At 29.9% G+C, this 27,318-nt stretch overlaps 2 protein-coding genes and 1 pseudogene across 2 annotated transcripts; all 3 read right to left on the minus strand.

Annotated features, from left to right (window-relative positions):
* Nucleotides 1-12,392: 12,392 nt before the first annotated feature.
* LOC145565451 (uncharacterized) lies at nt 12,393-13,295 on the minus strand. Its single transcript, XM_081625452.1, has 2 exons — nt 13,058-13,295; nt 12,393-12,808 (listed from the first exon to the last, which is right to left on the minus strand). Exons 1-2 carry the CDS (start codon nt 13,293-13,295, stop codon nt 12,393-12,395), a joined length of 654 nt encoding a protein of 217 aa, XP_081481578.1.
* Nucleotides 13,296-19,086: 5,791 nt separating this feature from the next.
* LOC145565452 (1-aminocyclopropane-1-carboxylate oxidase homolog 1 pseudogene) lies at nt 19,087-21,014 on the minus strand (annotated as a pseudogene).
* Nucleotides 21,015-21,452: 438 nt separating this feature from the next.
* LOC145564188 (1-aminocyclopropane-1-carboxylate oxidase homolog 1-like) lies at nt 21,453-23,323 on the minus strand. The gene is made up of 3 exons (XM_081624517.1): nt 22,531-23,323; nt 22,084-22,405; nt 21,453-21,930 (listed from the first exon to the last, which is right to left on the minus strand). Exons 1-3 carry the CDS (start codon nt 23,058-23,060, stop codon nt 21,664-21,666), a joined length of 1,119 nt encoding a protein of 372 aa, XP_081480643.1. The 5' UTR covers nt 23,061-23,323; the 3' UTR covers nt 21,453-21,663.
* Nucleotides 23,324-27,318: the final 3,995 nt, after the last annotated feature.

Consider the following 27,318-nt stretch of genomic DNA (forward strand, 5'->3'; position numbering starts at 1 on the left):
CCGAGTTCGAAGTTGCCTTCGCCCTAGACGTGAAAGGTTATAATTTTTGAGGGTTTGGTCCCTAATCTCTCTTTCAATTATTTAATTTAATTGATTGATTTTATATTTTCCTTGAAGTTACTAACGCGTGTATTTTGTTATTAGAAAGAGATACGAGGCATCAAATTATGTAGTCTTATTGCTCTATTCTGTAGAAAGCATGTTTGAATTTGTTTAATTCCTAGTATCATGTTAGGATGTTATTATTGCTTTCTAGTATCATGTTTAGGGTGTCTTTTACTCTTTTCTAATATCATGTTAGTATCATGCCTAGGATCTTGCTATTATATTTAAGCTTTATTATTAACATGATTATAATTGTTATGATTATTGTGATCATCATGTTGCTTGATGCTTATTTATTGTTATTGCTTGATCACGCCTTTTATGCATGTTTAAAGGGAATTTGTACTTGTAATCACGCTTAATAAGATAATTAATAATCTTGTTTAGGGCTAATATGATTATAATTCAAGTGATCGCCAATAATAGTTTTGCTTGTGCATTAAATTCAACCAACATAAATAAACAGGTTTAGGGTTAATTTCGAATCCTAAATCCGCAAAAACTGAACCCTAAATCTGAACCCTAAATTTGCAAAAATCGAACTAAAAAAAATCAAACTCCATGCGAAATTTTTTAAAATCAAATCAGAAATATCAAACTCATGCAAAATTCATGAAAATCAAAACAGAAAAAACGCAAATATCAAATCACAAAAATCGCAAAAATCACATTGAAAAACCGCAAAATCCACTTGAACATCATGCTAATTTCATAAAAATTTGAACAAAATTGAAAAGAAAAACATACCTGAAATGAAAATCCTTCAAATTGCAATTCTTTGGAGATTTTTGGGGGTTTGAGGAGAGAGAAAATGAAAGATACGTGAGGAAGAGAGAGAAAGTTAGAGGAGAGAGAAAAATTTAGGCGGTGGGTAAGGGGTTAGAGGGAGGATACGTGTTTTAATGTTAACCGTCCAAAACAACTTAATCCTATGGCTGAGATGGGTTCTTATATAACTAGGGTTCTTATATAAGGAGGGGTTCTTACCGGATCCCTCCCCTATTGTAGGGAATATTTCAAGCATTATCCCGAACTTGAACCCCACTGTGATCATACACTTAAGTATGGTGGCGTCCAAAGGGAAGGAAGCTAGAGCAAAAGAGTCGCCAACAAGTTTTAGGAACTTGTAAACCGTTCACAAGGTGAAAATTACACCCCTTAACGATCCATGAGATCATCAACTCCAAAAGGTCTTGAACCAAATAGGGTTCGGGGATGAAGGTACAAATCCAACCTAAAAGAGATTGAACCTGCCCTAAATAGGCCTCTACTTCATTCTTCTCGTATTCATGTGCGCTTTCTGACTAGCATGCAAACAACAGTTTAGGGTTCGATTTTTGCTAATATTTTGATTTTGTTCGATTATATGCTAATCTTCTGATTATATGCTAATCTTTTCATTTTGTTCGAATAAATAAGTTCGATTTTGCGATTTCACCAGTTTGTTTTTTTGCGGATTTATGTGTTCGTTTCAATTTCGAACAGATCTTAGCAAAATTTCTCAATTTTTGATTTTTTTTTCTTCAAATTCAAACTATTGATTATAGATCCGTCAATTTTGAACCGTTCTTTCCAGTATCCTATTGATTACTATTTTTCATAGGAATTGATGAAAGAATGTGTGAATTAAATTAGTACTTTAATATTATGATAGCATGTTCTAAACTATTTTTCAGCATGTTTCAAACTATTCTTATGTTTAGGTTGAAATTGCATGTTTTGAAAAATAATTCTGTGTTTGATTAAGGCTGTTAAATTGGGGGTTTTTTTTAATTATTATTTTCAGAGCACTTCACCCTCACCCTCGGACTGCCTATATTGCTGCTATATTTTTGTTGGTTAGAGGTAAGTTTACCATATTATAAGTTGATTATACTACTCTACTCTACTCTTTGAATGTTTGGGACTTTGGTATAATTTGGAGAATTTTATTGTTGAATGTTTGGAGAATTTGGAGTATCATATTGTAATTTCACCGCTGCTCTTGATGATTAGATAATTTCAACCCATTTTTTTCGATTTTTTTTCTTTTTAGCGTCATTTTTGGTGAGTGAAGGTGGAGGTCGAGGGTGAGTAAAAAATAGAACATAAGTAAAAAAATTTAGAACATAGGAAAAATTTTGAACATAGAAAAAAATGTTTATAACAATAGGCAGAAAAATTTAGAACATAGGGAAAAATTCTAAACTATTTTTCAGCATGTTCTAAACTATTCCTATGTTTAAAATATATTACTAATGTTGGAATGTTACTAATATTTTTACTTCTTAAAATTGCAGCAAAATGCAAGGCCAAAATGAAGAAAAATTAGAAGAAGAAATTACTATTATACCTGATGAAAAAATTACTTATGGAAGAAAAAAGGTAATTAAAGTTTATGTATTATTTTTCCCTTATGTTCTAAAGTTTTCCCTTATGTTCTAAAGTATTTCTATTATATTCTAAAGTATTTCTATTATGTTCTAAAGTTTTCCCCTATATTCTAAGGTTTTCTATTATGTTCTAAAGTAATTCTATTATGATCTAAAGATTTCTATTATGTTCTAAAGATTATCATATATGTTTGAAATTATTTATATTACATGTCAATGTTTTAAAGTACTTCTGATTATGTTCTAAAGATTATCATATATGTTCTAAATCATTTATATTTGATTTTAAAGGAAAGTTGTTGAAAATGAAGCGGAAGTAACTGACAAAGCTGAATTTGAGAAACATGTTAAAAGTCTAAAACGAAAAAAAAAAAAAAAAAAAGTAGCAAGCTTCCATCAAGGATTCAACCACCTAGAAAAATGAAAAAAAAAGGAAGAAGAAGAAGAGACGATGATGAGGATGATGATGAAGATGATAACAATGATGAGAGGATGATGAAGATGATAACGATGATATTGATGATGAGATGGATAGACCAAAGTTGGAGGAGAAAAATGATAAAAGAGAGGACGTGAAAGATGATAGTAAAAAAGTTCTAAATTATTTGTTGATGTTCTAAATTATATGCTTATGTCATAAATTGCATGTTTATATTCTACATTCATGCTTATGTTCTAAAGTAAATGATTTAATTAATATGTTTATGTTCTAAAATCAGGTTATTATGTTCTAATGTAAATGCTTATATTTTAAATTGTTTGCTTATGTGTGTAACTTTATTTTTGTAAGCTACATGCTTACATTCCCAAGTTTATGTTTTAAATTATACACATATGTTCTAAACTTTATTTTTATAACATAACCTATATGCTTATGTTCTAAATTACATGTTCTAAACAATAAACTTATGTTCTAAAGTTCGTGTTCTAATTCAAATCTTTTTTTCTCCTAATTTGTATTCTTATAATTGATTGCGTATGTTATAAAACTATGTGCTCATGTTGTAAACTATGTACTTATGTTCTAAAGTACATGTTTTTAACAAGTACGTGTATTCTAAACTATATGCTTGTATTCTACACTTTATGCTGATATTCTAAAGTTCAAGTTTTTATTATGTTAGAATTCTTTCTAATGTTCTACTTTTTTCAGGTGGTTCTGAAAAAAAATGTGAAAAGTAAGAAAAGAGAGATTGAAAAAGAATAGGATGATGAGGATGTTAAAGTAATCAAAGAGGAAAAAAATAAGAGGCCAACTTATCAAAGAGTTACTGCTAAGATATTTATGAGAAAGGTGTTGAAAGGTCTTTCTGATAAGCTTAAAAAAGCAATTAAGGAAATTGGATTTGGAGCTTTTTTGGAATTGTATGCACCACATCATGCCGATTCTTGGTAAGCACTAGCACTAAGTTTTATTTTTATTTTTATGTTTTAAAGATTGACTATTATGTTGTAATTCTTATAACGTTCTAATTAATGTTCTAAAGTTTAATTATTATGTTAATTTTTGGTTTATCTCTATTCTAATCTATATGCATTTTGTATTCTAAACCTTTAAAGATGTTGCTTGATGCTACTAGGGAGAGAAGAAGAAATATTCTTTGATGAAATTGATGTTCACATGACATATGGATTGCTAATGGGAGATGTCGAAATTCAAGAGTCACAAGAAGAGTCAAATGTGGAATATGAAAAGTTTTTTCAAAAATGGAGAAAAAACTTTGACCTTGAAAAGGTATGAATTTTTTGTTTTAAAATGTCACTTAATAGTTATTCAACCTATATTTAAAAGTTTAAGTATTATGTTCGAATTTTATTTTGTTCTAAACTTTTATTTGACTTACGTTCTATATGGTATTTTGTGCTTGATTCTAAATTTTTTATTATTATCATCTTCTAAAGTTTTTATGTTCTAAATTAGATTTAGGTTATGTTTTAAAGTATTTTCAACTTATAGAATATGTTTAGCTTATGAGTATATTCAGCCTATGTTCTATAGTGTAATTTTTATTGTGTGCTTGTATTCTAAACTTGTTATTTGGCTTATGCTCTAAATTATATTTTCTTCTTATTTACTAGTGTTGTTTTGAATTATACTCTATGTTCTAAATCAGTTGATATTATAACCTGTTATGTTTAAAAATAAATTTTTGCTTATGTTCTAAAATAATTTATCCTTATGTTCTAAAATATTTTCTGCGTATTAATTATTACTTCCACCTATGTTCTAACTTATATGTTTTATTTTGTGTCTTACAGGGTGCTCCAACAAATGGACAATTGATTAGTAGGATTGAAAAGGTGAAAGCGGTAGATAAAGCACAAAAACGAGTTTCCGATGAATTCATTTGGAATTTCTTGGTTTGTGTGGTTAATAGTTGCATCTGTTCAAATAATAGCACACAACTACACATTAAGTTTTTGTATAGTTGCAGGGATACGAAGAATATAATTAAGTTGGATTGGTGTAAGTTTGTTAAGGACCACTTGATGAAAAGTTCTAAAAAAATGGCTAGCTAGAGAATCTTTCTTACGGTAATTTTTAATTTTTTACCATTCTTTATATATGTAATTTATATTATGATCAAAATGCACTAAAATAGTCTAATTAATTCTTGTAGGTATCCTATTTTGATCGTGTACAAAGGAAAGGGTTGGAGCTACCACGTGGAGTTCCATTAATAGCATTGTGGAATAAGGAAAGGTTTCATACGAGATTGAAATTTGAAAAAGACCTTGGATTTGGAAAAGGAAAATTACTAGAAAGAATGAAATTGAATGTGGTATGATTTTTTATATGCTTATGTTCTAAATTTTACGCTATATGTTCTAAAGTTTATACTATATGTTCTAAAGTTTATAATATATGCTCTAAAGTTTATTGTATATGTGTTTTAAAGTTTATTATGCATGTTTATTTTATGTTCTAAATTTTATTATGTATGTTCTAAAGTTTGTAATTTATTCATATTATGATTTGTAGGGTCGAATCAAGAAGAAAGAATCGGAGGATAAGAAAAATGAAGGTTTATCAATGGTAATTATCGTTTTATATTTATCCATACATTATGTTTAGGCATGTATTCTAAGATTTGTAATTTATATTTAAAAAGGAATTGGAAAAAAGGCAAGGGAAAGACAAAGGCAAGAAATAAATATTGAAAGAGCAACCCTTGACAATTAGAGAAAGGCAAGGGGAGAAGAAAGTAATGAAAAAGCAACCCATGGCATTGTTAAAAAAGCAAGGGAAAGACAAAGGGAAGGAGAAAGTTATGGAAGAACAATCCATGGCTTGTGATTCTATCACTTATCAAAATGACATGATGGTATAATGTTTTAATATTTTATTTATTGATTTATTTACTTATTTCTATTATGTTTTAAATATTCATTACTTTATGTTCTAAATTATTAGCACTTTTTAAGCAAATTTAGAGATTTGGCAAAAACTCTTGCATTGAATGTGAAAGAGATGTATGCATGTTGGACCGAACAAAAAATATCTTTGTTGAGGAAGAAACAACTGGGAAAATGCATCATCTTATAGACAACATTTGGTGCAAGTGTACCACAAAGGTATTATAATCATGTTCTAAAGTACTTATGTTCTAAATTAGCTTTTGGTTATGTTCTAAACTATTTTCAGCCTATTTTCAACCTATGTTCTAAAGTATATTCAGCTCATGTTCTAAAGTATATTCAGCATATATAAATGTCTTATTGGACTCTAACTTATGTATTCTTATATTACAGCCATTGGAAAATCAAGAAGAAGAAAAGCGACCAAAGAAAAGTCCTTCTATACTTAGTCAAGATCAACATTTCTTCAATGGCCGGCATTCATAGAAGAATTGGATATGTTGATGAACAGAGCATGGAAGAAATTCAATGATGAAAAGTCACCAAAGACATTGGGACATGGTAATTACATGCTTAATTTCTAAATTATACCTATGTTCTAAGTGATGCTCTTAAATCAAGTGTTTATGTTTCAAATCAAATCCTTATGATATAGTTATGTTCTAAAATTGTGTCTTATAATTATTATGAAGATTTGACATTAAATGAATGAGAAAAAGAAATGAACAACAAAGAAAGAAAAAGCAATGAAAAGAAAGATGATAGCATCTCCTCACCTATAGTTGGTAATTTCACATTATTTTCAAACTCATTTCTTATTAATGTTCTTTGAATAAATTGATTTGGAAAAGGAAAAGTACTAAAAAGAATGAAATAGAATGTTCGTATATGCTTATGTTCTAAAGTTTACGCTATATGATCTAAAATTTATACTTTATGCTCTAAAGTTTATGTTTATGTTCCAAATCAAATCCTTATGATATAATTATGTTCTAATATTGTGTTTTATAATTATTATGAAGATTTGACATCAAATGAAGGAGAAAAGAAGAGAACAATGACGAAAAGAAAAGCAATGAGAAGAAAAATGATAATATCCCATCACCAATAGTTGGTAATTTCACATTATTTTCAAACTCATATTCTTATTTACTTTTCTAGGTTGTGTACTAATTGTTTCTACTTAATATTTTTAATGTGAACAAAGAGGGTAATGAAGAGAGAAACATGGAGAAGAATGATGATGAGATTGATGAACAAAATAAAGAAGACAAAAAAAGCAAGCATAATGAAGAGAAAAGCTTGTTGACCTCACCACAAATCGGTAACTTCACATTTATTCAAATTACATGTCTATGTTATAAATTATTTTGTACTTATATTCCAAATTTCTTATGTTCTAACTATTTTCTTATATCCTTTTTCATTCACAGTTGCTCTAGATGATCAAATTTTTGAACGTGTTCTTAGTTGTGATTTTCTAAACCCAGAAAGTGATCACAAAGAGAAGCAACTAAAAGAGAAAGAGGAAAATCAAGAAGAAGAAAAAGAGGAAAAACTAGAAAAAGAGGAAAAGCAAGAACAAGAACAAGAGGAGAAGCAAGAAGAAACCAAGGAAGGAGAAAAGGAGGAAAAAGAGATGAACAAGAAAGTTGAAGCAAAGGAAGGGTAATCAATGTAATTTAGTAATAGGAATATTTAAAACATTAGTTTTGGTTTAGAACATATGTTAGATGATTTAGTAAAACATTAATATAGAATTAATGGTTTGTTTGTTTTAGTTATATATTGGTTTTGATTTGGGTTTGTTATTAGTTGAATTTTTTGATTATGTTATATTGTTACAAGTTTGTTTTTGATTTAGGTTATTATTTGGTGTGGTTTGGTTGTGATTTTTACATAATTAATTAGTTTACAACTTTGGTTATGAACTAGGAATAGAACAACATATACATGATTATATGGTTATGAAGGTTTTGATGTTTGACTTAGATTAATTATTTTTATTTTTATAATGTTCTAAATTTTAAGTTTATGTTCTAAAGTATTTCTGATTATGTTCTAAATTACTTGTCCATGTTCTAAAGTAATTTTGATTATGTTTAGACAAAAGAATAAACTTAAGTTTTTCTTGCGTACAACAAAGAAGAAAGAGGAAAGGAACGAGGACACACCAAAGACACCAATTCCTCCAAAAAAGACACATAAAGATATTTCTCCTCCAAGCTTCAATTTGTTGTCACCCTCACCAATAGTTAGTAATTTCAACTCATTTAAACTTTATTTCTTATATATTTATTGGATATTTATAATATTTAATTTGTATGATATAAATTTCTGATTATGTTCAGAAGTTGTTTTAATGTTCTAAATTTTTTCTAGTTATGTTTTAAATTAATTATGTGAATTTGTTAATTATGGTTTTTTTGAATCAAGATTATCCACCTACATTCAATGAAGAAAAAGAGGACAAAAAAACCAAAAAAGAAAAGAAGAAGCATGATGAAGAAAAGAACAACAAAGAGAATAAGCAACGGTATTTATTTTGAAAACATTAGAAATTAGGTTTAGGCTATGACTGTTGTTTGATTATTATTTGATTTTAGTTGATTATTTTTTAATTCAATTGAACAGGAAGCAAGAAGAAGAAACAAGGAAAAAAAGAGGAAAGGATAAGCTTCCAATGTACTTGCGTTCGCCTTTTATGGTTAATCATGAAAAACTCTTCAACAATGTAGATCATAAAATGATAGCTGCGTATGCTTTTGCTCAAGGAGATAACGTGTAAGATTTCATCACTCTATATTTATATGCTTATAATCTAAGTATGTGCTTATGTCATAAAATCTATACTTATGTTCTAAGGTAGATGCTTATGCTCTAAAGTACATGTTTGAAACTATATGCACACGCCCTAAATTTGATATTTATATTCTAAACTATTTAATCAAAGCTATAAATTATGTTATTATTTATAATTTTAATTCTAAACTATATATTTTTTCTAAGTAAATGTTCTAAATGCTACAAGCTTATGTTCTAAAGTACTATGCTTATGTTATAAAGTTCTATGTTTATGTTCAAAATTACGTGCTTATGTTCTAAAGTATTATGCTTATGTTAAAAATTATGTTTTGATTTAATATAATTTTTTGTTCTCATTTTAGGGAACTTTTGTATGCTGACAAAACGACAACGGTGATTAGGAGAGATGATATGGATAGTCTTTCAGGAAATAGTCACATGTTCAACAACATTGCAGATGCTTTTGTTTTCATATTGAATTATGAAAACAAAAGGCATGGTGTAGACAAGAAGAGTAGATTTTTTTTTCTCTACTGAATGCTATGTATGTTCTAAATATCTTACTTATACATATAGATTATACAAGACATATATGATTATTTTTTTGTGGTTTTATTTGGTTAAGAAGGTTTTGGTGTTGAGAATTGACTTAGTTAATTATTTTTTTTATCATGCTATTATATGTCTATGTTCTAAAGTAATTCTGATTATATTCTAAATTACATGTCAATGTTCTAAAATATTTCTGATTATTTTCTAAATTACATGTCTATGTTCTAAAGTAATTTTGGTTATGTTTTAAAGGTTTTTTTTTTTTTTTTGGGTAAGAATGTTTTGGTTTAGAGTTTTGACTTGGTTAATTATTATTTTCTTATCATGCTATAAAGAAATTTTATGTTCTATTTATTTCTAATTATATTCTAACTCATATGTCTATGTTCTAAAGTAATTCTGATTATGTTCTAATTAACATATCAATGTTCTAAAGTATTTCTAATGATGTTCTAAATTATATGTCTATGTTCTAAAGTAATTTTGAATATGTTCTAATTACATGTAATGTTCTAAAGTATTTCTAATTATGTTCTAAATTACATGTCTATGTTCTAATTATGTTCTAATTCTGATTATGTTCTAATTACATGTCAATGTTCTAATTACTTAAGTTTTAATTTTTTTTTCAGCTCATTCTTTGCACCGGAAAATACGTCAAAAATACAAAAAGTTTGGAAGATAGAAAGCTTCATCAAATGATAAAGGAAATGACAAATGCCGAAGTAACAAAATTTAACAACTTTCAATTGGTAACATGTTATTTTTTTTTTCTTTTTATTATGTTCTATTTATTTTTATTTATGTTCTAAAGTATCTAATTATTTTATAAACACATGTTTGTATTTTTTATTTATTATTTAATTGTGTTTATCTATTAGGTTTTCTTTCCGGCTGTTTTACCGGATCACTGTTATTTGTTGTGTGTCAACTTTTTGGAAGGAACACTTAATGTGATTGATAATAGAATTCTTCCACCAAATATTTCTTTTGAAGATAAATATGGAGATGACTTTACAAAGATGGTAAATCATTAAAGTTTAAATTTTCTAAATATGTATATGTTTATGTTCTACACTACATATTCAAATAAATAAGTTATATGTATATTTTCTAAAAAATGTATAGCTTAAACCATATGCTTATAAATTAATTTATTTTTTTAGTTGAAGGCATTTGGTGAATTCTATCAAGGAGTTGATAACAAGAGTGACATTATCTCTTCTTATGAAACAAGAAACTTGGAGATCAAATGGAAGAGCAATGCGAACAAGCATGATTGTGGAGTGTTTCTATTGAAGCACATGGAAACATATGAAGGACAATGTGGAAAACAATGGAATTCAGAGCTAGAGAATTGAAGGACAATGTAAGTGTAGAACAAGACATATATGATTAGGTTCTAATTACATGTCAATGTTCTAAAGTAATTTTGATTATGTTATAAATCACATGTCTATGTTCTACAGTAATTGACTATGTTCTAAATTACATGTCTATGTTCTAAATTCAATCTAATTATGTTATAAATTACATGTCAATTATGTTGTAAATTACATGTCAATTTTCTAAAGTTATTCTGATTATGTTCTAAATTACAGGTCTATATTTTAAAGTAATTGTCTATGTTCTAAATTACATGTCTATGTTCTAAAGTAATTTTGATTATGTTCTAAATTACATGTCTATATTCTAAAGTAATTTTGATTATGTTCTAAATTACATGTCTATGTTCTAAAGTAATAGTCTATGTTCTAAAGTCAATCTGATTATGTTCTAAATTACATGGGAATGTTCTAAAGTATTTTTGATTATATTCTAAATTACATGTCTATGTTTCTAAACGTGTTTATTAATTTTTTTATTTTTTTTATTTTTTTTATTTTTTATTTATTTTTTATTTTTTTTTTTTGCAGTTTGAGCAAATGAAAAGGTTAAGAATGGAGTATTGTGAGAAGATTATAACATCAGAAGTAAATGAAGAACGGAAAAGAGTGATAAAGATGGCTAAAAAGTGGTCAAAGATCAACAAAAATTGATATATGATTGTGTAAATCTCAAGTATATATCTTTAGAAAGATATTTAAAACAATATAATAGTACTTTTTTTTTATGTATATAAAAATATATTATACAAGACATGTTTTAGTACTCTTGTTTATGGGATTGATGATAAGGTTATGGTTTTGATATTTTGGTTTAAAAATGCAATCAAAAAGTTAATACTACCTTCGGTTATTGTTACTTGCAAAATTTGCCAATAATAGATGGTTCACATTACTCGCAAAAAATTGTTTCCTCTCCTCCTCATCCAACCCAATTCTCATGGTAATTAAATTCCGTTGGTGTGGTTTCCAATTGTTGATTCGTCATGATTTTAATTCGTAGGTGATATGTTCACATCGCGAGGTTCGTCAATGGTAGGTTAGTGGGTTCAAATCGGTGGGTTTGTCGGTGATTTGTGAATCAATCTATGGGTTCGTGGTTGGTTTATGGGTTAATGGAGGTCGGTAGGCTGCTAGGGTAAGTTAGGGTAAGTTGCAGTAGTGGGTTTGGTGGTGGTGGTGGATGGTTTCTATGCTGCTATTGGTGGTGATGGGTGGTTTCAATACAGTTGTTAGTGGTGGGTTGGCTTAATAGTTAACTATTTACCTTTATTTTTCAATAATCATGCTTAAAATCTTAGTTTTAGCAATACCCATCTTTGTTTCGAGTGGAGCTTGGTGGTGGTAGAAGTCATGGTTTTTACAAAAAGAAAAAAAAAAGAATAAGAGTTATAACATAATCATGTTCTAATATAATTGTAAACATAAGAATATAGAGAATGATTGGACAAAAAATAATATGATATTATGTTCTCAATATAAGAAAAAGAATACAAAAAAATATTAAAAAATTTATACAAAATTTTTTCCATGTGCAAGTAAATGAGATTATTTTCTAAAAATAAAATGTCTCGTGCGGTTGTACTAATAGCAAATCCGTCAACCTGTAAAAAAAAATAAAAAATAATTAGAACATAAACACATTATAATATATGATAAATTTTAGAACATATTTGATGCATTTTAGAACATATACAAAATGATATGAAGAGACATTTATTAAATTAAAACTCAAAGTATTTATATAATAATAATAATTTTAATTTATAACTAATTAGAACATAAGAAAATTAAAAAATGTTTACTTACAATATCACTTGACTTTCCCTGGACAATTATGACTATCATGATGGCCAAGCTCTCCACATGCTCTACATAATCTTTTCTTCTTTTGAATTTGTTCAACAAATTTTTCTCTATCACTCTTCATTCTCTTGTCACTATTTGGAACATGGGTATCATTTGGAACATGGGTATCATTTGGAACATCGATATCATTTGAAACATTAACCTGATTTGGAACATTAACCCCCGTACCTTTGTTTTTTGAAATTTTAGGAGGTTTAATCAAAACTTCAGAAGGTAAACTAGCTCCAATAAGCATTTGAATGTCTTTAACTTTGCTAGAAAGATTGTTGCTTCCATTTGTTGTTTTCTTCTGTTCCAAATCTATCCTCATGGCTTGAAGTTTTTTGACAAGATCAGTAAGATCATCTTCATTGTTTTGCACTAAACTCACACAAGCATGAATTTCAGACCACAAATCATTTAATAGCATCTTTTTATCTACTGCATCAAGCCATTCCTAAAACACATTACCCTCTAAATAAAAAATGGGCTTCTTATAAGCCATTGTACACCATCTATTCAGAACGTAGGTCTTGGGAATTTTTTCTAACATGCTTGCCTTCCACACCTAAATCATATGCCTATAAAGCACACCATCACGTTCAAATTTTTTACAAAAACACTTGGTACCTAAGGTAGTTGGATTAAAAACAACATCAAAAGTCATCCTCCTAGATCCTTCCCTTAATTTGAAAATGTAAATCTCATTGTCCTTCTTCATCTCCTCAACACCACAATTAAAACATCCAATTTCAAGCTCATATTGAAATTCATAGAAAATTGTTGTTGTAAACAACTCGAAAGCATCTTTCTCTAAAGGAATTGGAGTCTTGCACTCCGGACGCTTATTCTTCGAATCATTATCCATTTTATTTTGAGTGTGCCTTTGAGCATCCAATGCACATTCAAACCTATAGAAAATAGAAATTAACTTTAGAACATAGAGGATAACTTTAGAACATAAAGTGAATTACATTAGAACATATTAAAATAATACACATGACATGCTTATTATGATCTAAATACTATTAAAACATTAAACAAAAACTTTTCAACATGTAAGACAAAATTTAGAACATAAAAAAGAAACATAAAACAGAATTATAAAATAAATAGTAAAACTATAAAACATAAAAAGAAAACTTTAGAGCATAGAAGAAAAACTACGAAGTGCTATAATTTGTCAAATGGAAAAATCATCATTTTTAGGCATGTGAAATTTATTGAAAACGAGTTCCCGTTCTCAAAGGTTCACACACCGAAAATTGATGATTATGATTTTTTGGACTACTCTCCATCAAATCACATTCACCATTTGCGCACCACTCAACCACAATCCCCTCCTTCGCCAATCCAGCCCATGCCTCCTACTGGGTCGACTCCTCCTTCTAGCCCAATCCTCCACTCTCCCGTCACAACTTCGCAGGTGGGCTCCCAAGAAACCGCAGCCCAACACACTCCAATCCTTATTCCTCCGTTGTTTGACAGCCCCATCCCCACAGCTTCGTGAGGAAGTGAGGATCACTCTCCTCACATGACTGCCAGCCCCACAGCTTCTGTCACGGCTAGCAGCCATGCCCCACCCACGCCACTAGCCCGCAAGCCACCGTATCCCACCCAATGACCACTAGAGCTAAGGAAGGCATTATTAAGCCTAACCCAAAGTATTTCACCAACCTAAACACAATGACCACTACCGCCATCTCTCCTATACCAAAGGACTCGGTTAGTGCTATTCGTGACCTTAATTGGAAAAATGCAATGTTAGATGAATATAATGCTCTTATTGATAATCATACATGGGATTTGGTTCCTCGGCCTCCTAATGTGAATGTCATTCGTTCTATGTGGATATTTCGTCATAAACGAAATTCTGATGGTTTATTTGAGCGGTATAAGGCTCGTCTTGTAGGTGATGGCAAGACTCAGCAGCAGGGCATTGATTGTGATGAGACTTTCAGTCCGGTTGTAAAATCGGATACTATTCGTACTGTTCTTAGTATTGCTATTTCTCACTCTTGGCCAATCCATCAGTTGGATGTCAAGAATGCTTTTTTTCATGGTTATCTCAACGAGATAATTTATATGCATTAACCTATGGGTTTTCGCGACAAAATTGCCCTGAATATGTGTGCCTTTTGCGGAAATCTCTCTATGGTCTCAAATAGTCTCCTCAAGCCTGGTATCAGCGGTTTGCAGATTTTGTCACTTCTATTGGATTTGCTAACAGTAAATCTGATAATTCTCTGTTTATTTACAGGCAGGAAACTGATACTGCTTATATTATGTTATATGTTGATGATATTATTCTTACAACTTCTTCTGACCGACTTCAGACACACTTTATGGGTCTTCTGAGCTCCGAATTTGCAATGAAGGACTTAGGTCCTTTAAGTTTCTTTCTGGGCATTGCTGTAACTCGTAATGCAAATGGCATGTTCTTATCTCGGAAACAGTATGCTACCTCCATCATTGACAGGGCCGACATTCTTTAGTTGCCTATCCTGGTCTGCTAGTTCCTCTCTTTGATGCTAAAATTTGGATTCCTCGCTCGAGCTGGAATCTTGTGAAGAAGGTCCCCTTCAAGCGCCAGATTGATGTTTTTGACAATTGGTATTTAATTTTAGATTTTGTCACCAAATGAGAAGGTAGTTTTTAATTATTTTTTTCAATTTATATTTCATAATTTTGTTGTTGTTGATGATGTTTTTAGATTATTATATTTGTTCTTGAATCATTGTTAACGAATTCATCACTGAAAGAAAATGTAAAAAAAAATTTATTATTATTTTAGTTTTTTTTTTAATTTTTAAAATTTGTGTTATTTTTGGAGGTTGAAGATGAAGTTCATTTGGGTTAGGATAATTGTGCTTTTATCAATTTTTTGGTCCATATTCATTGGAATGAATATGTTCATTGAGTTTGATTAATATGATCTTTGGGTCTAAACTTTATGTTCTTTATAGTCACAAACTATGTTCTTTGGATTTGAACTATGTGTTCTTTACGTTACAAACTATGTTCATCTAATTGCGTTTTTTTTTTTATTTTTTTTTTTTTAAAAAAAACAAATCATCTAATTGTGTATATGTATATTTTTTGAAATCAGGATCATAAAGGTTGATGAAGACGACATACTTTTAGGACTTCTTCTATTGATGATTGATTTTTCGATAGATTTAAAGAACATTCGCTATATTTATAAAGAACATGATCATATCATTTAAAGAACATTTTTTATATTATATACCCAATATGTTAATTCAAAAAATATTTCACAATAAGTAATGAACATTATGTGACAATAAAGGTACATTAAATTACAATCAAAGAACATAAATATTATATAATGAACATCATGACACATGACCAAGATGAATATTATAACATAATATAAAAATATATAATTGGTTGTAGAGAATTTTTTTTAAAAAAGAAAGAGAACAGGAAAAAAAATATTGGAATTTGAAATTTTGAAAATGAATTTCAAATTTTAAAATTTGAAATTTGAAATTTGAAAATGAAATCTTCATTAAAAATAATTTTTGAGAGAATTATAGAAAATTGAATATTTTAAAATGAATTGACATTAAATACGTGGTAAAAATCAATTGGTAATTATCTTTTACGTTTTTTAAAAACTGTTTCACCAAAATTATCACGTTCTTTATATTTCAATGTTGTATTGTTTTATAAAGTCGTGATGTTTATTACAAATATAAGTTATATTCTTTCTGCTTTTTTTTAAAAAAAACTAGTTTTGATACAGGTGTACCATGCGCATGGTACACCTGGGTGTACCAACCAACAATTAATATATTATTTCAAAAATAAAAAGCTTTCTATCAATGATATTATCATTGCTTTAATATAAATTAACAAAAATACGAAACACCAAACACAATAAAATTTTCGTTCCTCTTCTCTCCTCCTCTCTTTAAGGGTTTCTCCAAAATCTTGGCCGTTTAGGCCAGAAATAGTCTAATTTCTTCGGAAATTAGACTATTTTCGACCCTTTTCCCTTAATTTAATTTTACTTGTTAGGTTTCAATAAATCTACACAAGTAGTATAGATATTTGTCCGTCTCCCTATGGTAGAGTGTCTCCCTATAGTGGAGTCGTTAGTTTTTGTTAGTTTAGTTGTTTGTTTATGTTTAGGGTTTGTTTGTATGTTAGGGTTCATCAAAAAGGTAATCATCTTTGGCCCTATTGTCAGTTCTTTTGTAAAGATTTGTTTGAGATCATGTTAAGTTTTCAAATAATGCGTTCAGGCGAATCAGATGAGAATCATCCTTACGGCTACAACAAATCGTTAGACCATCTTTCCGAAAAGGCTGTATATTCCAGCGATGTGTGTGAGAGATGTACCACATTACAATATCTTTTCAACGATCGTAGCTTTGATAAAGGAAACCCTAATTTGATTCAATTTTATGTATTTGTTAATTTAGATTTTATTTATAGATGCCGAATGGTTTTTTATTAATGAATTGATATGTTTCAAAAAAAATCATTGGTTTAATATATTTGTAGGGGTGCTGACCACTATTTCACTACGTCATCCACACTGCATAAGTGAGTGTTTGGTATCTTAACTAATTGATTTGAGTTTTGTAGGTAGTACTTTATATTTTGAATCGAATTCCGTTTAAATCATTAATTATTTTCTTGATTGATATCTACCAGAAAAAAAAATAAAAATAAATAAATAAAAAAAAAACAAACAAACAGAGTATTTGACAATAAGGCTATTAGTTAATCTATACAGAATTATAGAGTATAATCAACTTATCCGATCTACACCTTAATTGACTAACTGTTACCATAAATTATTTTATTATGACCAAAAAAGTTTTAACCATATGCTTCCTCCGTTTTTTTATAGTTGTAACAATTTGACTTTTACACTACTTATTTGTTTCACTTTGACTAGTTTTGATGATTTATGGATAAGTGAAAATATAGTCATGTGGGATCTTGTTGGATTCGTCTCGATTTGTACCATTTTAATATCTAAAATTTATAATTTTTACATATTAGTAATCAAATATATTAACGATCCAAAACATACATCGGTAAACGTAAAAAGAGAAATGTTGTAACTAAAAAAAGAAGAGGAAGTAAGTTTTGAGTACTCCTTTTTAGTCTCAGCATCTTCTTCATGAAACTTTCGAGTACCATCAATTGTCTTTTCTAAGAATGTCAATGGGATTCCATGATTTACCACTTAAAAAAATCCCCATTCCTTTGATGCTGAAAAGATTTATTTGACTATCTCAGCCGTTCGATCATTACTTTCACGAACTTGACCAATATCTATGACGGGCACACTTATATTTTCATCACAAGTATCGAAATCCTTTGAACGATCCTTGGATGATCTTACAAATATGCTTGATATACTTTCTGTTTCGGCGTCTACCAACCCCTTTATCCCGGTTTTTTCATCATCGAATGCCTTGAGGTCATTAATTCGATCATAACTACTTAAAGCTCCATCAATGGTGTTTTGGCTACCCATTGACTTTTGCAAATTTCCTTTGATGAATGTATCTGATTACGATGGTTTTTCTTTTGTTTTTAATTTGTTTGCTTCTTAAATAATTAGGAAGTTGACGTAAAGAGTATAAAATATCACACACGAACTACGAAGTATAATATAGGAAGATCAATTGCAAATGGAAGTACAGTTACTCCGTAATAATTAAAATACGAGTATGCATCAATCCACATGCTTTACTCGTGTGCGTTAATCTCTATTGTACTAAATCTAAATACATGTGATGTGCAATTATGTGTAATTTACTCCGTAAATCATTTACAACAAACTCATACTCCTTTATTTCCAAAATATATTACCAATTTCTATTTTTTCAGTTCGAACTTTCAAAAATAAAAAAAACCTTGCATCATCTTCTATTTTTAAAGGTTTTTATTTTGAATGTCACTTGTAAAATAATTTGGTACCTATCTTAAGTTCTTAACATGTAAATTTCTTTCGATTTTTAATTTTATTTAACATAATTTTTTTCCGGGTTTTCACTAAATTGAGTATATCACATCATAACAAGATTTTATTTTAAACGGAAACTTTAAACTTACTTCCTCCATTCTATTAATATTGCAATAATGGACTTTTTGCACTATTCATCACTCTTGTTTGACCTTATAATATGACTTATACGTTAAGCAAAATATAGTCATATGGAATATTATTGGATTTGTCTCATAAAACATTTTCAAAAATTCAAATTTTTATAAATTTTACTCTTACACAATTATAGATATTTAGCATATAAAATGTGATTTGGGATGCCTAATTTCATCCTTGTAGAACAGAAGAAGTAAAACATTCGAGTATCCAATTATCAGGTCTAATACTTTCTTTTTTGTTGTGTAAACAACGTTAGAAAAGACTTGTTTAGCCCAGCCCAGCCAATTTAATGATTTTTGAGGCCCGCAATTTTACTTTCAATCGTATGATCAAAACGAAACGTTTTGTGAAACCATTTACAATATTTTGTCAAGATCGAAGTAGTGGTTCAAAATATTGTACATTAGTCATTACACATGTGACATACCATGTAACAACGCCAATAAAATAAAATCCACTGGTAAACATGTTGAAATACACATAGTTACCCAAAATATTTCCATGATCAGTGGTGAAACATAAACCATCTCATCGAAATTAAATCCGATTGCCGTCTTCATAACCGGATCTTGAAATTATCGATACCAGGCTGATCTAATGGTCTCGAGACGAAGTGTGTGAGGAACTCCTCAAGTGTAAATTCTCTATAGATCGACGGATTTTCTTCTGTTATTAGCTCCTCAATTGGGCCATATAATTTTCGTGATGAAAAAAGGCCTTTGAAAAAGAAAGCAATAGAAATCCTTGGGCCTACCGTTTTTGCAATGACTCTATGATATACACTTTTAAGCTTGTCATTGGATACAATCTGAAATATTATGTAAAGTCAATATTATTTAATGTGGGACAACTCACATGTGAATAGCAAATATGTTTTAGGTACACTAAAAAATCATATACTAAAACAATATTGTAATGAACTAGGCAAAAGAGATCAAACCTAAAGTGCATCTCCAATGTTAACAATCAACGCACCTTTTACAGGCTCAACATTAACCCATTGGTTCTCATGAAGAACTTGGAGACCTCCGATTTGATCTTGCAAAAGTATTGTAATAAAGGAGGCATCAGCGTGTTTGCTAGTTCCTAACGTAAGATTTGGCTCCGGACACTCCGGATAGTAGTGGCAAACTAGGTTCCAAGCTTTTGTACTTTCCAATTCTTTTAAACAGTTTGGTTTTAATCCAAGACCCATTGATAACAACATGAGTATAAGATCACCTAACTTAATGACATGATTGATATAATCCAGTATCACATCCCTGCAAAATTAAAGCTACCTTTTAGCAACATAGTTCAAGAGTTGAAACTACAATATTAGCCAATTACTAATCCATAAAATAGCTCACTAATAAGTCACTAGTATTGATCAAATTGTGTAAATATAAATCCAAATCACATTCTAACAATTTGTTTTTATGAGGATAAAACTGATAAAATGTTATTGTAAGAGTAATAGATTTATGTACTTGGAAAAAGACTTGTAATCAAACCTGATATTGAATCTCGTTCATATCATTATTGCAGATAGGAATCAAGAGATTTTAAAACAAAGGTGATTACTCATTAAAGTGACCAATACACAAACAATTTTTCCAAAATCATGTATAGTATAAACAAATTCAAGCTCTAATTTTTTTTGGAGTAACTTTTAATTATCTCTAAATTCAAGATCAAATGGCAAGATAACAATTAATTTTTTTTTTTTTTTTAAAAAAAAAAAAAAAAAAAAAAAAAAAAAAAAAAAAAAAAAAAACCTTACTTGCATATTAGGAGGTAACTCTTGAGGATCAACTTCACCGGTAAAAGTAGTGTTGACCGACAAACTATCCCTCCAATTAGCCGCATTCGATTTATAAAAATCGTAATTAGAATTAAAGGTGACAACCTTTGATTTCTCGCGACTATAAAATTGCTTCTTACACTCATCATCTTGCTCATGAAACATTCGAGCACCTTCAACCATCGTATCCAACACTTCCAAGGGTATCCCATGATTTACCACTTGAAAAAATCCCCATTTTTCTGATGCCAATACAAGATCTTTCGCAATTTCTGTTGTTCTACTATTGCTTTCATGATCAACATGAGCTAAATCTATAATCGGAACACTTATATCTTTAGGACATGTACCTAAATCTTTTAAACGATCCTCATGTGGTCGTACAAATATGCTAGGAATTTTTTTTGTTCCTTCATCAACTATCCCTTTAACACCTGTTTTTCGAGCATCGAACGCCTTAAGATCGTTCGTTCGATCATAACTCTCAGGTTGGGTTTCAATGAGGGTATCTTGGCTGTTCATTATTTTCACCCGTTTAAAATGGAATTTATTTTTTTTAAATGATTGTGAGTTGGTTCAAAACTTCAAACTGCAAATTAAGGTTCCTATAAAGCCAAGAAATTGAGTTCATTGACTTTATCAGTTAAAGAATTTTCCACCCAAAATTTAAAATTAAAAAACTCATAATTTAATGCGTGACAATATGTTAGATTCCATTATAATATATATTTATTTTTTTTTGGTAAAGAGATTATAATATATTTCACTTGTTAGGTACTCCTTTCATATTTAAATACTTGCTCCATTATTTCATATATACCAACACGGCAACACGTACTTTTGTATGCTTGCAGTTTTGTTTTTTTCTATAAAAAAATGAACTTATTACTACATAAAAATGAACAAATTATAATGTACACGGAACTGAAGTTAAGTATTTGTGGGAAAACAAACAATAAAAATTTAATTATGTAAGGTAGTGAAAGAGAAAAACAACTATCATAAAATAATAGATGTTGCAATTATCTTATAACGGATGAAATAGCTGAGCTTTTAAGAACATACTGAGTATGCACTGCTTAGAATCATATGAAATTGGTATACTCTAGAATGGAATAATCAAGTATAAAGGACAGCAGATTAGTGAACACAAAATGTACAATAACCGCCTAAAGATCGAGACAGGAAACAACAAATAATGATATCAAAATCATTCAGCAGCCAGATTTTGATGATCGGAATGATAATGAACATGACTTGGTAAAGGATGTTGATTAGATTGTAGAGTTACTAGACTTACTACTGTCCAACTTTATGATTATGTAGCTTAAAGTATTCGAATCCTGGTTCATCAAGGGGCCGAGAGAAGAAATATATCAGAAATTCACTGAGGGTGAACTGTCTATAAACCGCTGAATTTTCATCAGACAGCAGCTCTTGAATTGGTCCGTACAACTTTGGCGATGAACGTGGGCCGTGTAGAAAAAGTGCAACTGAAATTCTTGGTCCGATATGATTAGCAGACACGCGATGGTACACACTCTTGAACTTGTCGTTGGAAATCATCTGCTTCGTAAAAACAGATTAAAAAACAGTAAATCAGACATTAGTACTTGGCTTTCCTCAAAAAAAAAAAAAAAAAAAAAAAAAAGACATTAGTACTTGGCTTATGTGACAAGAACCAAAAACAGGATGACAGATTGAACAAAATTAAGAAACCTGAAGAAGATCTCCAATGTTAACGACAAGGGCGCCGGGTATAGGCTGAACGTCCACCCATTGATTATCGTGCAGAATTTGGAGACCGCCGATTTGATCTTGTAGAAGTATAGTGAGAAATGAGGAATCAGAGTGTTTGCATATCCCTTGAGTCAATTCTGGAGCAGGGCAAGCAGGGTAGTATAGGTTTACGGCGGTCCATCCTTTGTTACATTCCATATCTTTCAGATGATTTGGTTTAAGTCCAAGAGACATGGATAGCAACTCTAGAAGAAGATCACTTAGCTTAAGTACTTGGTTGTAGTAGTCTAACAACACATCCCTGAAAATTATCAAACGGACACACTAATATAATTAGACTAGTAAAAGATAGCTCAGCATTATTTATGATCATATTCTAATGTATATTGTATAGGCACGAAAAATGGCAGTGATCAACAAACATACCTGCATATTTCTGGCAACTCTTTGGGATCAAGATGACCAGAACTTTTTGATGTGTCAACTGTTAAAGTGTCCCTCCAATTCGCGGTCTTTGAAGTATATAGGTCGTAATTGGATTGATACAAAACTTGTTTGGTCCTGTCACGGGTGTACATTTTCTTCTTTACCTTGGCATCTTGTTCATGAAACATCCGAACCCCTTGTACCATCTTATTCAGCAATTCTGAAGGGATTTCGTGATTTATCACTTGAAAAAATCCCCAATTTTCTGATGCATTAAGGACTTCTTTGATGATCCCAGCATACCGATCTTTATTATGAATTTCTTCTAAATTTATTACAGGTACTTGGAGTTTCACACATGGAATCTTGAGATCTTCTAAGAGCTCGTGAGTTGGTCGAATGAATATCTTAGGAAGAGTTTTTACACCTGAATCTACTAGTCCCTTCACCCCTGTCTTCGTATCATCGAAAGCCTTCACCTCTCTAGCGTGATCATAGTCGAATTGGGAGCCATTGGTGTACCCGTCCATGCTAAACGTCCTCAAATTCAGCTATAGACTAGAACAATGATTTAGCACCACTTAATTCTGTATCCGATCCCTTAGTGATTAACGTTAAGGATACGACATGATTCAATAAAATGGCCCTTCAGAACGATTGTGACTCGATAACATATTTACAAGGTCTAGCTATAAAAAAATCATTCGAGTAGAACTTAGGACTTTTTCCGAATATTCTAAAATAACGCCATGTATACGAGTATTTGATTTATTAATTTGGTACCGCAAGAGTAGTACTCCCTCTGTCCTTTAATACAAAATAAAGCCTCTTTCTAACATTTATTACTCGAATAATAAAGAGAAAGAGGTTTTGTATTAAGGACAGAGGGAGTAGTAATATGTCGCATGTACAGAAGATATTTAATTAATGATGGAGCAAACAAGACCATACAACTAATTGAAAAAGACATTCCTGTGCCTCACCGTAAGTTGAACCTCAGAAAAATAATAAGTGTTGATATGTAGAAATAAATATTATTTGTATAATCTATGAAGTTGTCATTTTATGCACCCACTGAAATAAAATCTCAATTATATTTAGTCTTACTTTTGATAGAGATTAGGGAACTAATGCAAGTAATTACAAGAAATAAATAATTGAATTTAACCTTCTAGAAATTAATAAAGCAAAGGACACTACAACCACTAAATTTTTAATGAGGCTCCAACCAATTATTAAGTAAAGGCATCCTGTGACAAGACATGATTAACAATTCAGTTCGGTTCAATTCAGCTCCAATCAGTTCAGTTCAGTTCATTTCAATTCAATTTAGTAAATCAGAACAGACCCTAATTTGACTAACTAGTAGGGTTTAGTTGTTACTTGTTAGCATTTACGTATGTACTATTATTATCATGAAATTTTCTCTGTTTATTGGTGTACTTGCTATATTAATCAATTTTCACATTTGTTTATGTAAAATTTCAACCATTAATATGTTAATATCAGCAATTTAAGTAAAACTTGAGATTGACTAAGTTATAAAAAATAGTTAGTAGATTCAGTTATAGATTGTTACATATTAAAATGTAAAAAATGACTCACATAATCATTTATATTTTTAATGAAAAAGCTTGCCCAAAGCAGCTCATATCTGGATTTTCATTTTGTCCTAAAAGCCAACTTTGCAAGCAATTTAGTCCATTGCCCCATAACAAGAAAGCATGTTACAAACGGTAACCTACGATATATAAGTAGCATAACTAATAAAATGGAACAAGCTAGACATCAACCAACACCAAGAAAGAGCACGCAATTGGATTAAAGAACGATGCCCCTACTCCACCACCTCAAGTCCTCAACCTCGGACTTTCTTTCTACAAGCCATCTCCATGATTTTGTATATATAAGTACTCAAATCCAGCATCATCAAGGGGTCGTGAGTAGAAATGTGCATAAAATGCATCTAGAGTGGTCTCTCTATAAATAGCTAGATTTTTTTCAACAACTCTTTAATCGGCCCATACAACTTTGAGGATGATGAAACACCTTTAATAAAGAATGCTGATGAAATTCTTGGTCCAACTTAATTAGCCGTCACTCTATGATAAACACTCTTAAGCTTATTATCATTGGAAATAATCTACATCATCATAGCAAAAATAATCAAGACAAAAATAAAAATATTCAACACTACTTCCAATTTCTGGATACATGCATGTGACATTTTATTTTAAATCGGCCTAGAAATGTAGGCTACGTTCATCATTTATATACCTTTATCAATACGCACGTAAATTAAATGTGGCCAATTATTTATAAACATCAGTATAAATAAGTTCGTTACAATTAAGATACCTAAATGATATTACCAATATTTATAACAAGGGATCCCAGAATGGGCTGAACGTCGACCCATTGATTTTGTGAAGGACTTGGAGCCTTGGAGGCCACCACCAGTATGGTCTTGCAACAGTATAGTAAGGAATGTAGGATCAGTGTGTTCAATAAAAAATGACCAGTTTATAACAACTGTGATCTTATAGGCTTATACGGAGTAATAGCATATTTACAAGTCTAGTTAAAAAAAAAAAAAAAAAAAAAAAAAAAAAAAAAAAGTTATTTGAGTAAAAACTTATGACTTTTTTTCGAACATTTTAAAATAGTACTCCCTCCGGTTTTTTTTTTTTTTTTTAAATGCATCACTTTCTTTTTACGGGTGTTTTTTTTTAATTGCATTACTTCTTTATTTAGTAACTTTATATTACATTTTTTCATTTCTCTCTCCTACTTCAAACCCCACTTAAATTATTTTATCATTTTTCTCTTTTACATGATCCCCACTTATATGATAAAAATATCTATTCTTCCTCACTACTTTCTCTTACATGGTCCCCGTCTTACTTTTACAATAATAAATTATTAACACACTCATAATATAATATTACACTCTTAAAACTCCGTGCATCACCAAGTGATGTAAATAAAAAAAAATGGAGGGAGTAGTTTGTATATGTGTAATTTAAAAGAGTAATATATCGCATGTGCTGCCAAAGGTAACCGATAATATTGAAGATTTTTTAATTAGTGACGGAGCAAACAAGACCATTTATACATAGCTATTTGAAAAAGACGCATACTGTGGCTCACCGTGAGTACGTGATAAATAAAGCTTATGTTCAACTTCAAAAAAAAAAATTAAACATAAACATTACAATCTGTGAAGTTGTCATTTTATGCACCTACTAAGGACCTGTTCTCATTAAATTAATTTCAGTTAAGTTCAGTTCAATTTAGTTTAGCTCTAATAAGTTCAGTTCAGTTCAGTTTATATTTAATGATATTGCTAATGATATAAAGTCAAATTTCATACTTTTAAGCTTATATTACAACAACGACAATAATAATAATAATAATGATGACAATGACTATTATACGATTATACCATAATTCACTTAATGACTATTGTACCATATTTCATTATTTGACGAGCTAGGTGTAAAAATAGGATCAAGTTAGTTTTTAAATAAGATTGGCCCAACTTTTTTTTATTATTATTTTTTTTTTCATTTTGAGAATTTTTTAAAAAGTGTTTTGTGTTCTTTTGTCATTTTAATATTTTATTTTTTTAATTATATAGTATATGTTTTTAAAATGTTTTGGAGTTCCATGTTTTTAATATATTTTTCATAAATACTTTAATTATATAGTATATTTTTCTTAAATATTTTAACATGTATATTTGTATATACACATATATATAATAATAAATAATTAAAGATCATTAATCCGTAATTAAAAATCACTAATTAATAAGTTCAGTTCAATTCAGTTCTAATAAATTCAGTTCAGTTCAATTCAGCTCATTTCAGTCAATGAGAATAGGCCCTAAATATCTCAATTATTGGTTTTTATTTTGATAAGGAACATATGCAAGTAATTACAAGAAGAAAATGATTGAATTTAACCTTCTAGATGTTAATGCACAACCACTAAATTCTAAAGAAGCTCCAACCTATTAAGTCAAGGCACTTATGACAAGACATAATTAAAAACTTGTACTAGCTTGTTTTAATAGAATGCTTATTCCTCCTTGGACATCTGAGAAGGTATACTACCTATCAACATGAAAAATATGCAAAAGAGTCCCCGAACTAAACCTATTTCATCGAAGTTGAAGAATCAAGGAATTTGTCTTACAGATTCTGATAACTCGAGAAGTTTTTATTTTATTATGATAAAAAAAAAATAACAATCCATTTTGTGTGCAAGGGGTACTCAAAGACCTTTTGACTACGGTTCCAATAAGTAATCTCGGGAAATGTTAAGTTATTGCGTCCCCCGGGCATTAGATTGCAGCTTAGCGTGAAGTATAGGTTATGCGTCTTGCCACTAACAAAAGAAATATGCTGCATGACAGGAGTGGAAACCAAATTACTGATGCAGATGCGATTCGAGAGGAGATTCTCAGTTTCTACAAGGGTCTGTTAGGCTCATGTGCAGACTCTTTGCCTTGTATTGATCTGAGTATTATGAGGAAAGGTAGAACTTTGAGCAATGAAGTCAGGAGCTCTCTCTGTCAACCAGTCACAACTGAAGAAATTGAGAGTGCTCTTTTTAGATCAAAAGTAGAAGTCTTTCGCTGTGACTAAGGATAGACAGGACTCTCGGTTCGTCTGAGCCTGAGTCGAAGACTTCGGGTCCTGCATCTGCTTCAGTTAATTAGGTTAAAATGTGCCTTAACTTAATGGTGTTTTGATCTAATCCTAGCTAGTCATCATCCGAAGT

The sequence above is a fragment of the Chenopodium album genome, chromosome 10 (assembly GCF_948465745.1).
Source record: "Chenopodium album chromosome 10, dcCheAlbu1.1, whole genome shotgun sequence".
Classification (NCBI taxonomy): Eukaryota; Viridiplantae; Streptophyta; class Magnoliopsida; order Caryophyllales; family Amaranthaceae; genus Chenopodium; species Chenopodium album.

What these genes read in the sequence shown, in the direction of transcription:
- LOC145565451 (XM_081625452.1), bottom strand. Translation starts at nt 13,295, where the DNA reads ATGGATAATGATTCGAAGAATAAGCGTCCGGAGTGCAAGACTCCAATT. An exon ending in TTTTAATCCAACTACCTTAG is followed by an intron (nt 12,809 to 13,057) that starts GTACCAAGTGTT and finishes GTGTGAGTTTAG; the next exon opens with TGCAAAACAATGAAGATGAT.
- LOC145564188 (XM_081624517.1), bottom strand. Translation starts at nt 23,060, where the DNA reads ATGGACGGGTACACCAATGGCTCCCAATTCGACTATGATCACGCTAGA. An exon ending in GAGTTGCCAGAAATATGCAG is followed by an intron (nt 22,406 to 22,530) that starts GTATGTTTGTTG and finishes GATAATTTTCAG; the next exon opens with GGATGTGTTGTTAGACTACT. An exon ending in ACATTGGAGATCTTCTTCAG is followed by an intron (nt 21,931 to 22,083) that starts GTTTCTTAATTT and finishes TTTACGAAGCAG; the next exon opens with ATGATTTCCAACGACAAGTT.